Raw genomic sequence first — 15,167 nt, 5'->3', positions numbered from 1 at the left:
GGCAGATCGAGGAACGTACTAGAAAAAAGTGTTAAAGCCTTTGTAAACTAGCATGCACCATCGATTGATTCATCTAATAGAAGAACGATAGCCTCGTCTCCATGAAAGCCCACTTTTCGCTTTTGCAAAGAGACGTACACGTGGTCCATCACATGACATAGTTAGACACGTGGCGAAACGCATGGAGTGGGTCTGGAAACGAGTTTTAGTACACACAGACGACGATTACATTCATAATTTTTCGAGAATGCATGTAATCATAAACTGTGATAGCTACAAATTTTCATGAGCACCTTTAGGTTTCGTTTATTGCTCAAATTGCTTTTAGAATGTTTTAGAGACAAGGACCTAATTACACTCTAATCAAGATTGCTATCAATTTGTACCAAATGTTTCTATCACGTATTGATTTTCTTAGACATTCGTCTTGTCGCATGCATCAGTGTAGATAGTGTTGCAAGTAAAATTTGCATCTAGTGTCGACGGAAATTTTCGTAAATAACGTCATTGTCCGGTGTAGTCAATGAGCGAATCTGGTCCGACATCACTGTTGCATTACCGTAGACAGGATCAGTATCCGACTTCATGCTAACTGACCGGGAGCTGTTTGCAGCGCTTTGTGTAATGTCCACATTCTCGACGGTACTGCAGCAGACATCACAAAACAAAAGTTAAGATTACTTAATTGGTATCATACATTATTAAAATACTGAGAAGTTTGTGTAGCTATTGGCAGCTCATAGCAATTTGTGTCTTGATTTTTGGTCTTGAAGTCGTCTTTCTGGACGCGATGGTCGCAGCATCTCTGCCAATAACGAACAAAACAAACGACAGCCACAATAACAATAATCAGCAAACAAATCACGACTCCGACAATAACATAAACTATTGTGGAAGACTCAGATCCTTCTAAATCATCAAACACAAGTATACACATTTAATGTTTTAATAAGTTACAAGTTAAAATAACGTACGAATATTTTTTTCGACGGATTTGGCCAACAACTGGCATGGTGGCCCACTCAGTAGTTCCGTGTAGTTTGTAAATGCAGTGACTGTGATGTTGTAGTAAGTAGAAGCTCTGAGGCCTGTCTGTTGAAATGTCCTTTCCATAGTCGTTGCAACTTTTGTCTCAAAAAGTGATTGAAATTTTAACTAAGCAACACGTAAATTAAACATTTGCGTTTATATAATAGACTGAATGCAGAATACTTTATAATACGCAATTTGTTCGTCTCTTGGAGAAGAATCCCATTCCACAAAGAAAGATGTCGAGTTAGTGTTTTCGACTATGCAGTTGATAGGAGCATGTGGTGCTAAATTTATTACAGACAAAAACAAGAACAAGTTAAGCATTGTTAATACAAGTGAATTCTGAGAACAAAAATAAGTTTTGAAAACATGTCTAACTTTCAGTGTATGTTGATGTGTTACAAAGCTCCACTTGCTTTTATAATGTTTCTCTGTCTTATTGATAATCCTTAGAACTCTATTTATTGTACACGTAGTTGTGGAACGAGCATGAAGCCACACAATCTGCTTACAGTAAAAGAGGCGTAGCGTGGCATGGGCTAGACCGGGCTTTAGCCTCCCTTCATTAATTTGTAGATGTGGTCATAAAAATTGTGGACTGTAAATACGTGTGATCGAGGACCAAAGCTGATTATAGTATATACAACACCCTTTTTCCAGTCTAGATCCGCCACTTTTCTACCGTATTAGTCAATTAGAAGCCAATAAAAGTGGGCGTGACCATAAAAGTGGGAGTGTCCCGTAGCATATTAGCTCCCCCCATTTCTAGAGGTCACGCTACATACAAGGGAGAATGATTTAACTTCTAGAAATTAAGTTTGTCACACTAACCTTCTTCCTTGGTAGCAAAGATTATCACTCGACTTGGAGGACTTCTCAACCTTGCTTTGTCAGATCTCCGAATATTGACTGCTGTCACCCACACACTGTACTGTGATCTCTGAATCAGACCAGATACTTCGTAATCTAAGATGTCGCCACTGACAGTCTCCTTAACGACCGATCTCGTAAGAGTACTAGGATTGACGTCTTTCCCCTGTACCACAATGATCTCATAACTTGCTATATCTCCATTAGGTATAGAGGGTCGTCTCCACTTGAGATTGACCGATCGTGCTTCTGTATTATAGACAATTAGCTCCAGAGGTCGACTTGGTGCTTTCAAGGTGAAAAAGAACACACCGAGCGACATTATTAGCTAATAATTTATATAAACAAATAGAAGGCTCACTTACCAGCTGCTAAAGTTTTGAATTGTACTGGTTTGCTTTCATTGCTCTCCAGCTCAACGTTTTTCTCAACGTTGACAGCCGTTACGACAACGCGGTAAGTCGAGAAATGTTGAAGCCCGTTCAGTAGTGCGTTGGTCGAAACGTTAACGACGTGGAGCTCGTTCAGTAGTGAAACGTTAACGACGTTTGGAGCACTTACACTGAAGTTATAATAATAGATTTTATAATACGAAATTGGACCGTGAGATATTTGAGGCCGCTCCCAATTGATCTCAATCGAATCAGATGTAAGTGTTTGCGTGTTTACTTGTATGTTGACCGGAGGATGAGGCTCTGGTAAGACAACAATAACAAAGTTATGTTATCATGACAGTCTCACGTGACCAAACTCAAAAGGCCTTTATACTTGCTTGATTTGTCGTAAATGTTGATGTAATTTTGTTACTCCCAAGTATTATAAAATTGTTGTTGTTGATATTAATTTTAATTTTGGTATTGATTTTGGCGTCGACATAAGCTTTAATCGCGACTGTATAGAAAGTATAGGGTGTAAGACCAGTCAAGGTAACATTTGGTTGTTTTCTAGTGTTCAATTTGTACATATTTTTCGACTTTAAATTGATGAAGTAGCGGAGATTAGATCCATTGATATAAAACGGTGGTCTCCACGTGAGTACAACACTCGTTGCTGTCTTAGATACAACTTGAACGTCTTCTGTTAGAGATGGTGCTGCATAAATTTAAAAAAAAAGTAAATTTGTACTAAACACAGGGTCCTATACACATTTGTTGTCTCACCAACTGGATCCGTTTTACCAAAAATTACGTCAGAATGTGATTTGCAATACAACTTGTTGTAGGTTGCGTTTACTCTGATTTCGTAAGCAGTAAAGGGAATCAGTTGAGACAGTCTAATCGAACTTGTACGGGACTCTTGTATTGTGAAGTGATCTCCAAGTGTCGGACGGATTTGAACCAAGTGCTTGTCAATGCGACAAGCGAAACGATCTCTTGTGTTACTGAACGAACAGTTGAATGAGAGAACGAGAGAAGAAGCAGTAGTCTCGGTTATAGTTGGTTTTTCGCATTTTGAGTTCGTTTCTATACAACAGAGGATACGAACGTTTGATGTGAGAAGCATATGTAGCAATATCTGCTAGATGAACAGGCAACACTTACATATACCATGCAGTACGATGTCAATAAAAAAAGATTCGTTAGGTTTGCTGTGTGTGTGTGTGTGTGTGTGTGTGTGTGTGTGTGTGTGTGTGTGTGTGTGTGTGTGTGTGTGTGTGTGTGTGTGTGTGTGTGTGTGTGTGTGTGTGTGTGTGTGTGTGTGTGTGTGTGTGTGTGTGTGTGTGCGCGCGCGCGCGCGTGCACACAGTATTTCTACCTGGAGGTGCGTAGATACTTAATTCACAGATCGTGGAACCGGCTGGAACTTTAACCGTAATTGTCTTGGCCAAGAATGATAAGCAATCGTATGACGTTATCGATGATCCAGCGAGCTTCACACTAGACCACACGCATTTTCGTGGATAGATGGTTCCTGTACAGCCGATCTTTGCAGTCACGCCAAACGAAGTGTGAGCAGTTGCGTTCTCAGCAATGTTCACCGCAAGAAGTCGTAGACATTGTTTCAATCGAACTGTTATGAGTAATTGAAGAGGATATCCGTGTTTGCTAATAGGAGTCACACAGCTGCTATTCATGTCGTCAGTCAGGTAGTGCAATGACAACGGTTTGTAGTCGTTCTCATCGACTGCAAGCAATTCTACTTCAGAAGATCGCAAGTCTACAGCAACTGTATCTAGAAACGAGAGAGTAAAACCGTTTGTTTAGTACATGGTTTCGTTCCAACAGAGTGGAAGCACGCCCTAGGGAAGTGTCGAGGTGGTACCTGCGGTGGTGTTTTCACATCGACTGCTTTTGATGAGAGCATGCAGATAGAATGAGAGCAGTAGTCGCGATATCATGAGACTCAGCAAACGTAGACTATAATAAAAATTCAGTAGAAACTCTACTCTAGCTAGCTAGAGAGTAGAACGTGGTGGCTAGAAATACCAACTTGTGAGAAAAGTGTTGCCCACGCCTACAGATGTTTGTCACAGTTCACTTGCTAGTTGGCGATCGAAGAGAACCTCTCCCTTGTCATGTCGAGATATACAGACTCTTGCAAAATTATAAATCCAGCCTACTCACGTGAGAAACAAAATGTGTGAATGGTGTAAAATGATACCAGGAGTTTCGTTCATGATTACTTTGAACTACCAACCTATAGCAATACTTTTGTTCCTAGAGTTAGAGCTACAACTAAATAATTTTGTTCGTCTTTCAATATAGAAATGGAAGTGCGTTTGTCTGGCAGGAAACCACAAATGTCCAATCTAAACAGTTTCCTTGATACACTTTCTACCTCTGAGAGAATTTAACATTAAATTCATCTTCAAGTTGCTAGAAATTGCCGTTTTGTCCTTGTTTGACAGCAAATGAGCAAATTGTTTATGACGTAACAAACTCGTTCATATGGTCTGTAATTGTACAAAATACCAAACAAAAGCACTAAATCAATGCACTAATGATTACAAGACGCAAAACTGTTGGCTTCAATGTTAGTTCTTACTGCTTAGCGTAGAAATTCCTAAATTCGTTACTTCTGGTTATACTCTGTGATGGTTCAGAATATTGCAAGTTGAGACAATGGCGCCAAATTGTCCTGTTTGTACACGCTGTTTGAGTTCACAGAGCGGCGAACGTCGGCAACCTTACAGTTCAGTCATCTAGCCTTTCGTTTCAATTTCAGTCTTTGCTTCGATTCTCTGCGTTGTTCGTGTGTATCCATGTCCAGACAAAAATATTATAAAACAAAACATGCACAGATTCCTTTTCATTATCTTGCTAACTACATCACGTGACCATCTTGTTGCTCATGCGCAGTTTCTCCGTGCCGAATCCGTGAGGCTCATGAAAGCAGTTTTGTCTAGAAGGTGATCTATTTGTGATGTAGATCTAATGACACTGTAAGTTGCTTGCAGTAGCTCAGTAGCTCGTGCATGGTCAGTACATAGTAGACGACGAACAGCTGAATGGATATGGTCGTCGTTTAAAATAGAGTGTACGACAGTTATCGCTCTCTGGGCTACAACAGCATCGGTACAAGTTATTTTAAATGTTGTTCTCTGAGTCTCAGACTCTGTTCTCTTGTTCGTCCTCGCAATGCCTGACCTTCATCGCGCGCTTACTAGATGACATGTGTAGTGCGGAGCATATCTACAGTAGTGTGTGTGGTGTGTGTGTGTGTGTGTGTGTGTGTGTGTGTGTGTGTGTGTGTGTGTGTGTGTGTGTGTGTGTGTGTGTGTGTGTGTGTGTGTGTGTGTGTGTGTGTGTGTGTGTGTGTGTGTGTGTGTGTGTGTGTGTGTGTGTGTGTGTGTGTGTGTGTGTGTGTGTGTGTGTGTGTGTGTGTACAAATAATCATTATCTAAGAAGGCTAGACCATTTGTACCAGATGCTAGCGATAAGCGTTTCTTAAAGATGGGCGTGGTCAACGGATTATCTTCAACTCCGCTTTTCAAAATTTCCAAATTTGCAAAATAATAGGCATAATAATAATTTAGATTGTTAATTGACGATCATTATCTAGCACTAGTAGTTGCCCATGCAGTTAGGGTACTGAAATGAGAATGAAATCTGTGTTGTCTAGATGTCTTGAAGCATCTATAAGCCAAAGGATTTGCAGAGTTACTGCAACAGAGAAATGATTGATCAGAGACCAGGAATTGCTGTGCAAAGACAGGTAAGACAATGGTGGTACTAAAAATCACGTTTATACACAATGTACTGTAGCCTGGAAAGTTTAGCGACAATTTTAATTTGGTGATTGCCATATTAAATTTGTTGATATTAGTAGGACGTTTTGTTGTGCATGCGCATGCGCATATTTACTGTAACAAAATTGACACAATCCACTCATCACTGCCATGCACAGCGTTTCGATAATGCATGACCATTGCCAGTCTTTCTTATATGAGATATACCTCTAGTTCAGAGATGTATCCATGGTACACTTTGCAATATAGTCAACGACATTAGATTTACGTTCCCAACAGTTCCCAACGTTTCTTTATGATAATAATATTTCTTAGTGTATGGATCAGCCAATCACATGAAGCTATTGACTAAAAGAAAAAATGGCCAAAACGGATTCTTAAGACTAATGCAAGCACAACATGTGTGATTGCAGATCATAATGTAGGAGGGTCTTCGCAAAACAAACTAAATTAGAAAAAAGTTGAAAAAAACATTTAACTTGTCAGGACGTCATAACTTCTATTCTAACCTTGATTTAGTTTTCTACCTCTAGCAGTCTTAACTCTGAATTTTAAATTCTGGAGACGGATGTAAACTTTTTAGAGGTTAGTGCCGTAGGTTTTGTCAGGAATAGTGTAGTAGGGTTTGTCTGATTGCTGGTAGTTATCGACAATAGTGTAAACAGTCTCATAGTCTTCCTATAATGCACCAGCTGTCAGGTGAATATCGTGAGTGTATAAGATCAATGAGACTTACGGGTGTCTGTATGATTCTCGGTCTCTGGTTGTAAAGAATTTTAGTCACGTGAAGCACGTTGGCTACGCCTTCGCTGTTCAGCTGGTCGATGACATTGTAGGCGGCGCAGAACGAACCAGTTCGTCCCACACCAGAGCTAAGTGCAAATGATCACTTTGTGATAAGAACCTTTCAGTGTGAAGGTTGTGCGTACCAGCAATGGACGACCACACGGTTTCCACCAGTCGTCTTCATCCACTGATCCAATCGATTCATTAGATCCAACAGTCCCGCCATATCCTTGGGATGAGAATTATTCGGCCAGGCAGTGTAATGAAATAGGGAAACGTCATTGGAAGACTGACCCTGATGCAAACACCCAAAATTACACACAGACACACTATTTTTGTATTTTAGAAATCTTGTTTACCCTGTTTACCAGTACTCTGTGCACTGCAAACGATTGCTGAATTTCTGAGGACAGAACATCGACGCTGACATCTCTGTATGTTTGTGATACCGAATCGGGCCAGTACTAAACACAAAGAGATGTTACCATGTCTGATGATCGTAATGGGGTGGACGCATCGACCTGATCGAATTCATCTTCTTGAGCCAAATTGACAATGGCACTCACGTTCTGGTGAGACACCATGTTCCACATGTTGGTTATTGTGCTGGGAAGAGGAGCTTGAGTCACGATGAAGAAATTACGTTTGTGGTAGCCCTTGAGGAACGCACATACAAGCAACCGATGAGATCTCAAATTCTATGGATTTATTGCATGCACAGTACTTACGTCTACAAAGCTTGCATTGATGTAGTCTGCACCTTTAGCAACAGCAGAATCACATAAACTGCTGGGGAATAGAAGCACGCGAGACGTTTCAGCTAATGTTAACAAAATGAGAGACAAACATTGAGACAGAAGTATGACATCAACATACGGGGGACAAAGTCGAGATCTCGGTTCCTCTCTTGCAGCACAGTTGTCTCAATTGGCGTTGTAGAACATGGTGGACTAAGCTTTAGGAGAACCTGTAATAAAGATGGTATTACGTGGCAGACATATTGTTTTGATTTGAGACGGTCAGACATCAAACTCTCTCTTGAATTTCTTGAAACCGGATACGTCTAGGCACATCAGACTTTCAGTCTTGCTGGAAAACTTTGAGGCTGTAATTTCTGTCCTTCTTGTGTGGTAAGCTTCCAAGACGGCATCGTGAATGAAAATGTACTGCATCTAGTGCCACAGCAGATGCACCGTGAGACGAAGCTGCATGTATGCATGGCAGTCGACAAGACACCGTGTTTGTCATCTTACCATACTCTGCACCATGTTTGTGCGACTCATCCTCAAACGCACAACAACAGACTTCACATCGATGTCTCCCCCGGCCGCTAGGACATTCATCAAAGTATCAATCGCCACCAACGTGCCAGACCGCCCAACACCAGCACTATAGCACAACAAACAAACATTAGAGAATTTTCTAAGAAACAAGAGGCATCCTCTGATTGAGAGCGACTTAAGTGCGTCGGCACCTGCAATGGATTATCAGAGGAGCAGTCGAGCCTCTAGAGTCTCTTCTGTAGTGGTAAATGAGGCCCAGCAGATTAGTGGCACTAGAAGGGACCCCGTGATCGGGCCAACTTTTGAACTGATAGTGCGTCACCAAACGCTCCGCGTCCCTCTGCAACAACAAAGTCGCATTGCATACATGTGATACCGTTACAGCAGAGTATAGTCGAATTTGAGCTTGTACACTTACCAGTTTTAGCGTCATGGTTCGCATTGTGTAGTCCGCCATTTCGCTAACTGTTTCAACGGCCACCGTTAAACCACCAAAGTATTTGGGTGTACTGTCCGACCAATATTGGAAACACTTTTCCTAAAAGCAGCAGAAACAGTGACATTTCATGCATAGTCATGCACCAGGGTGCATCTCACTTTGCCACTTTCAACTGCTCGAGTCACCATGACAATAAACTCCGCTCCTTCCAGCCACACCATACGCCAAAAATCAACAGATGTTTCAAAAAGAGGTCCTATAGGTGGACAGTAAACCAATAGAATGTTAGAGGTGTGTTAAGGTTGATCGGCCGACCTTGTGTCACAATGTACTTTTTTCTTTTTGTATATCCCTGCAATGGGTATACCAAAATTGATCACAGTCAGAGATCAAGGGACAAAGTTACGTACGTTTATGTACGTTGCATTGATGTAGTCATTCTCCAGTGCATGCATTCCATCGACGTCGTGGAGCATGACACGGCCGTCGTCATCTAAACGGACGACATGTGCATTGAGTGTTTCATCGAAATTAGCTACTTGTATTTGCAAATACAGGGCACGACGTTGCGGTAGCGGTTCTTCATTGCGTTTTCGGGTCTTCTTGCAATCGAGGTGCTCTGATAAGTTCCGACACTGTTGAGCTCCTAGGGATAAGAACATAAGTTGACATGATCAAGGGTGGCCAAGTTTGGCTAAAGCTTGTGCCTGGTGCCTAAAGATAATGGCACACCCACTTGGACACACCTGCGCGAGACTGGTTTGAGGCTACCTACTTACCTACATAGTACATGCACACCTACATACATGCATACATACATGTACATACTGTACTCTTGTATGTATCATGGTGTTGCCTCGTGTTCAAGAAATTACCACTCACCATCTGCTTGAGTGGCTTCAAGTCTTGGTGCCACATCTTTGCTTGCTTGGTGCTCAAGACCAGATTCTGATGCCACCTGTGGCACCATTGTGTCAGTTGGCCACCCCTGGACACGGTAATGCATAAGGAACCAGGGGCACTGGAGGCATGTGCCCCTGAACTTTTCCAACTGTCAAGTGACCTACTAATATATATGGATGACAGACGTAGAAACTGATAACACTGACATGACATGCAGTATTACTGCACTAACACTATAGTGTAGCACAATGTTGGTTTTCTGTTTTTTTGCTGTGTAGCGTGCATATATATGATTAATTAATTAATAATACATTAATTAATAAAACATTAGCTTTGTTGTGCAGAGCCTCGCCCTAGCAAATGTGTGCCTTCTCAACCAAATCTAGGTTCCTACACTTATGTCTAGATAGGCATCTCATTTAACATGTTAGAGTACGTACGTCAAATTCAGCAGCGAATCCTTCGTTGTCACACGCTTTCAACCTCTTCACATGTCTTTCAAATTCGATTATTGATGCTGCATGTAATAGATGACAGTCGTGTTAGTTTAAGTAGATTTTTGTTGGTAATTTTGCTTACTCGATTGCTCTGTTTCCCAGTTGTTGTTCATGACGAACGACACAAAGGTAGAAGGTTCTACGGACTCGTTGCTAGGTCTAATCTCCTTCAGAGTGACCTCTTGTGACAAATTCTCAGATCTTCCTTTGTACAAGGTCACCGACTTTCGTTTGCCTCTATGATAAGCAAAAAGATTATAAACATTGAATGTAAAAGTTAGCTTGTAATTTCAAGTGGTTCTTGCCTGCAGCAAATTAGCCAAATCAGGATGATTACCAGAATGGTAGATATTATTATTATCGAGACTATAATAGCTACTAGGTTTAGATTGCCGCCAGCTAATAGTGTTGAAGTCCGCGATCGTGGTGTTGGCGTTGGCAATAATGGCGATGATAATGACGATGTTGGTGGTGAGGACGTTGATGATGAAGACAGTAAGAGAGATGACGGTGGTGGAGAGTGCTGTCTTGGTCGTGATGTTGATGGCGGTTGATGTCGGATGATGAGCTGATCGTTGCCAACATCAGTTGAAAATTCTAGGAAAGCAATTGCATCGAGTAATTAGAGAGTTGAGTGGAATATAAAGAGAGAAGGCCAGTTTACTATTAATTTGACTGGCTGATATAAATACTGTTTCAGCATCCTATAATCACAAGTAGTAAAGTCAGAAGACAAGTGATCATCATTTCATATGGAATTGTGATTTGTAACATATAACATAAAAATTTATTAAGGCTAGTTTAGAAATATATAGAAATTTAATTTTTAATTTAAATTTGGCTTAAACGCAAATTGCATTTATTAATATATGTCAATGTATATAATTAAAATATATAATTTTATACTTATATATTTATCGAATGCAATGTGCTGAATTGAGCCATATTTAAATTATATATATATATATATATATATATATATATATATATATATATATATATATATATATTACACACATGTACCACTGCAGGTACACTCAAAACTATTTACTCACATACAGGAAAATCCAAACTCAGAACATCATCCATTTCTGCAATATATATATATATATATATATATATATATATATATATATATATATATATATATCAACTAGTCGAAATGGCTGTGAGGTGCTGTTTCTAGCGCTCGTATTGTAGTTGACGGTTTGTCTTCAGAGACGCACGTTTCGTTTTCAGTTTACTTGATACAACGTACTCTCCATCGGGTATTTTCATGGGTGTGTCCCTGGAGGTCTACCGTTGTCGAATTGGATGTTTCGCTCCTATTGCTCATCTCCTATCCACTTCAGTGTCTGAGAAAGTACAGCTCGGCCACACAACCAGCAGGAATAGGAACGTGAATGCTCATACCGCTCCTAAACGTGTGAGATGTCTTTTCAGCTGTTGCTTCTGTCTCACACTGGCCGCCATTTTGATACTACGTTGTGGTGACGTTCACCCACATCCGGGTCCTCCCACACGTCCTGAAGAGGACGTCCATTCTACAGTCGACCTCAGCACAGTTCGAGACTGCTCTTCTGGTACTTCCGATGATGTGAGTGTTTTAGAGGATTTGTGTACTCTATCCTCCCAAGCTGCGTCAAGCAGTGGTGTTTTGCCACAGTGTCCACTTTGTGCTTCTTCCTTCAGAGACATTGGGTCCCTGTGGCAACATATAAATGCTAGTCATATTAGTCGCCATTTATTTCCAAGCAGAGCTTTTCTTCAGGGTCATAATCGTCGTCTTTGCTGTGATTGTGGATTTGCCTATTCAAAGAGATTTCAGTGTTGCAGACGTTCTTTGGGATCAGGAAATCGCTGTCGTGGCTTGATGGAGGACCCTGTTTCTTCATTATGGCTGAATGGACAATCAGACCAAGATTCACTTTCTTCCTCCTGTGAGAATTCTCATAGTGATCTCCACCATGACACACACCTGTCAGCTTCTAATAGGCCTGACCCTTCTTGTGTGGCTTCTTGTCCTGCTGACTTGGATTTGGTATTAGAGGGAGTTCATGCTGCCTCTATGTTGTCTCCTCCCACGCAAGATGAATCTTTAGTATTCACGTCAGTAATGGATGAAATTGCTTCATTACGTGTTCAGACAGTTAAGCATGTGCCACGTTCGACTCGTCCATTACTTGCTGAAGTTCTTTCTGGTGAATTCTTACGTGCCTGTGAAAATGGTATTTGGGGTTTTGTTCGGCTGTTCATGTTTGCAAAAGCTGTGTTACGCGTTCCTCCTCGGGGAGGCAGAAAGAAGCGTTTGGTCATTAAGCAGCTGTTGTTATCTCGCCTGCGTCAATGGCAGCAGGGTAACTTGGTCGCACTGTGGACAGCAGCCAGGCAGGAGTGTCAGTCCCGGTCAACCCGTCAATCAGTCTCTATTGCCAAAAGTAATGCTCGTCGTTCACTGAATTTGGCACGCGAGGGTAGGTTTGGTGATGCTATGAAAGTGTTGGGCTCTTGTGGTTGTGCTTCTCGTGATGACCCAATGGTGCTAGATGAACTTAAATCACGTCACCCAGAACATGCTTTACCTGAATGGTCCGATGATATTCCACCTCCATTAGTTGTGGATTCTCTTGCAGTTTTATCAGCCTTAGAAAGTTTTCCCAGAGGTTCCAGTCCTGGTTTTTCTCAGCTTCGGGCTCAACATCTTTTAGATATTATGAAAGGAGCATATGTCCCAGATGCTCAGTTGTGCCTTGCAAATCTTTCAAGATTCATGACAAAGCTTTTGGCGGGTAAGTGTGATCCAAGAATCGCACCTTGGTTGTCTGGAGCACCACTGACTGCCCTCTTAAAGAAATCAGGAGGTTTTCGGCCAATTGCAGTTGGAGAAGTACTCCGGCGCCTGGCAAGTAAACTCTGTTGTGCTTCTGTGAAAGACCGCCTTCCAGACGTCTTTTTGCCAACTGGCCAAGTAGGAGTGGGTATTAGAAGTGGTATGGAATCAGCTATTCACACCACACAATCGTTTCTTGATGCTAACTGGGATAAAGAAGACTTCTGTTGCTTGAAAATTGACATGACTAATGCTTTTAATGAGTGCTCCAGACCAGCCTTTCTTTCACGTTTGCGGAGAGAATTTCCAGAATTATTTGCATGGGCTCAGTGGTCCTACCACGTACCTAGTGAGATGCGTTACGGTAGGCATCAAATCTTATCTACAGCTGGTGTCCAACAGGGAGATCCCTTGAGCCCTCTTCTGTTCTCACTTGTGATTCTGGAATTATTGGATTCTATTGGCGCTATTTCGAACCTACACCTTCAAATTTGGTATTTGGATGATGGGACATTTTTCGGCTCGAGAGAGTCTGTATCTTCTTTATTACAAAGTGTTTCGGAAAAGGGTCCCAGTTATGGCTTACATGTCAACTTAAATAAATGTGAACTATACTGGCCGTCTGGAGACCAAGCTTTTCCCTTGTTTCCCAGTCAAGTCAGACGTTTGTCAGAAGGGGTTGAGTTGCTAGGATCACCAGTCCATGGCTCTGTAGACTTTTTTAGATCATCTATATCCAAACGTGTTGATAAAGTCTTGGAGTCTCAAACGCTTCTGAGTAACCTTGAGGATCCACAAGTTGAATTGCATTTGCTACGGAGCTGTCAGAGTATCTGTAAAATCAATCATTTGTTACGTACTGTGACTCCTGCTTTGTTGACAGACCAATTACGCCGTTTCGATGTCGGCTTACGTCGATCTTTGGAAATCATCTGTCGATCCTCCATTACAGACACAGCATGGTTGCAGGCTACACTACCTGTACGACTTGGGGGTCTCGGTTTGAGAGAAGCAGTCAAGTCTGCACCAGCTGCATACGTGGGGAGTTGTAATTCCACAAAATTGTTAGTCCAAGATTTCCTTAGGAAAGCTTGTAATTCTCTGGCCTCAACAAACGTACACGTTCCGACTTCACTGCTATTGGAAGAATCTGAAAGTTATCTTCAGAGTTGTTCCTTTCTGAAAAACGAACACAGTCATTTGCTTCTAGATTTCAACAACTCGACTCAACGACAAATTCAATCAAAACTCGATGCTGATTTATTCAATTGTTTATTGAACAATGCCAGCTTGAGAGACAGAGCTCGTTTAAATTCCATCAGTACACCCCATGCGGGAGCGTGGTTGAGGGCAATACCAAACCCTAATCTCGGCCTTTCCATGCTTTCTCATGAGTTTGTCATTTCTATACGGCTCTGGTTAGGGATTAAGATGTTTCCCTCTCCTCCAACTTCGATCCTGTGCACTTGTCGTCAACACATCGATCCTTTTGGAGATCACCTCATCAGCTGTGGTACAGGTCCAGAACGCACCAGAAGACACAACGCATTGGCAGAAGTCATTTTCCAGGCGTTATTAGTTGAGAATAAAGACGTGGTAAAGGAAGTGAGATGCAGTGGTAGTGACGAAAGTCGTCCAGGTGATGTTTTTCATCCTGACTTTTTAGAGGGCAAACCAGCTTATTTCGACATAACAGTCAGAAACTCATTGCAGCCATTGTACGTGAAAAGCAGCAGTAAGGGCTGGGGCAGCAGCTGAAGCAGGTGAAGAACAGAAGGACACACGTCACGAAGCAAACGTTCTGGCAACAGGTGGTCTTTTTTACCCCTTGGTATTGGAAACATTGGGTTTCTGGTCTCCGTTCAGCATTAAAACGTTAAAAGCTATTGCATCTAAAACTTCAGCTGTCAGCGGAATTCGATTCCATCAAGCTTTCCAGAATTTGACGCAACAACTTTCGGTACAGTTGTGGAAATTCAATGCAAGGATGTTGTTCAGAAGAATTCAACTTGAAGTACAGGACATTGATAGTTGGGATATACCCACCGTAGCGTAGTGTAGAATTTGGTAGTTAGTTCTGTTTAAATGTAAAAGTATATATATATATATATATATATATATATATATATATATATATATATATATATACATATATACATATATATATATATATATATATATATCAAAAAAAAAAAAAAAATAAAAAAAAAAAAAAAAAAATATATATATATATATATATATATATATACTAGAATTTTAAAAACTTTTTCCCTGAAAAAAGAAATAGATGTAGGGATTGTATAAAAAGTAATAGAAACAAGATCTATAGATAATATTA

The 15,167-nt window shown here is 41.1% G+C and overlaps 2 protein-coding genes across 3 annotated transcripts in view; both read right to left on the bottom strand.

Moving 5' to 3' along the window:
* Positions 1-280: 280 nt before the first annotated feature.
* LOC134185295 (phosphatidylinositol phosphatase PTPRQ-like) lies at positions 281-4,340 on the bottom strand. The gene is made up of 11 exons (XM_062653077.1): positions 4,333-4,340; positions 4,165-4,259; positions 3,658-4,074; positions 3,063-3,365; positions 2,671-2,994; positions 2,268-2,597; positions 1,864-2,190; positions 1,213-1,316; positions 975-1,155; positions 711-909; positions 281-645 (listed from the first exon to the last, which is right to left on the bottom strand). The coding sequence occupies exons 2-11, from the start codon at positions 4,238-4,240 to the stop codon at positions 474-476; spliced, it is 2,433 nt and encodes an 810-aa protein (XP_062509061.1). The 5' UTR covers positions 4,241-4,259; positions 4,333-4,340; the 3' UTR covers positions 281-473.
* Positions 4,341-5,758: 1,418 nt separating this feature from the next.
* The window catches only part of LOC134186081 (uncharacterized), a 31,331-nt gene continuing 21,922 nt past the window's right edge, over positions 5,759-15,167 (bottom strand). For both annotated transcript variants that reach the window (XM_062653993.1, XM_062653994.1), the window contains exons 42-60: positions 10,664-10,703; positions 10,305-10,596; positions 10,082-10,236; positions 9,943-10,019; positions 9,155-9,245; positions 9,010-9,092; positions 8,915-8,951; positions 8,758-8,855; positions 8,579-8,698; positions 8,352-8,500; positions 8,131-8,266; positions 7,903-8,049; positions 7,754-7,844; positions 7,606-7,697; positions 7,399-7,533; positions 7,237-7,341; positions 7,021-7,172; positions 6,828-6,963; positions 5,759-6,769 (exon numbers count right to left, since the gene is read on the bottom strand). In XM_062653993.1, the coding sequence (XP_062509977.1) occupies positions 6,671-6,769; positions 6,828-6,963; positions 7,021-7,172; positions 7,237-7,341; positions 7,399-7,533; positions 7,606-7,697; positions 7,754-7,844; positions 7,903-8,049; positions 8,131-8,266; positions 8,352-8,500; positions 8,579-8,698; positions 8,758-8,855; positions 8,915-8,951; positions 9,010-9,092; positions 9,155-9,245; positions 9,943-10,019; positions 10,082-10,236; positions 10,305-10,596; positions 10,664-10,703 (2,235 nt within the window). In that variant the 3' untranslated portion in view covers positions 5,759-6,670. The remainder of the gene's footprint in view (positions 6,770-6,827; positions 6,964-7,020; positions 7,173-7,236; positions 7,342-7,398; positions 7,534-7,605; positions 7,698-7,753; positions 7,845-7,902; positions 8,050-8,130; positions 8,267-8,351; positions 8,501-8,578; positions 8,699-8,757; positions 8,856-8,914; positions 8,952-9,009; positions 9,093-9,154; positions 9,246-9,942; positions 10,020-10,081; positions 10,237-10,304; positions 10,597-10,663; positions 10,704-15,167) is intronic.

The sequence above is a fragment of the Corticium candelabrum genome, chromosome 10 (genome assembly GCF_963422355.1).
Source record: "Corticium candelabrum chromosome 10, ooCorCand1.1, whole genome shotgun sequence".
Taxonomy (NCBI): domain Eukaryota; kingdom Metazoa; phylum Porifera; class Homoscleromorpha; order Homosclerophorida; family Plakinidae; genus Corticium; species Corticium candelabrum.
The sequence above is the reverse complement of the archived record's forward strand: the minus strand, read 5'-3'. Positions and strand labels throughout refer to the sequence as shown.

Bases quoted from the DNA above. Each gene is read 5' to 3' on its own strand.
- LOC134185295 (XM_062653077.1), bottom strand. From the start codon at position 4,240: ATGATATCGCGACTACTGCTCTCATTCTATCTGCATGCTCTCATCAAA. The intron at 2,995-3,062 runs GTGAGACAACAA...AAATTTATGCAG, and splicing joins TGGTAAAACGGATCCAGTTG to CACCATCTCTAACAGAAGAC. The intron at 1,156-1,212 runs GTATTCTGCATT...CGTGTTGCTTAG, and splicing joins AACAAATTGCGTATTATAAA to TTAAAATTTCAATCACTTTT.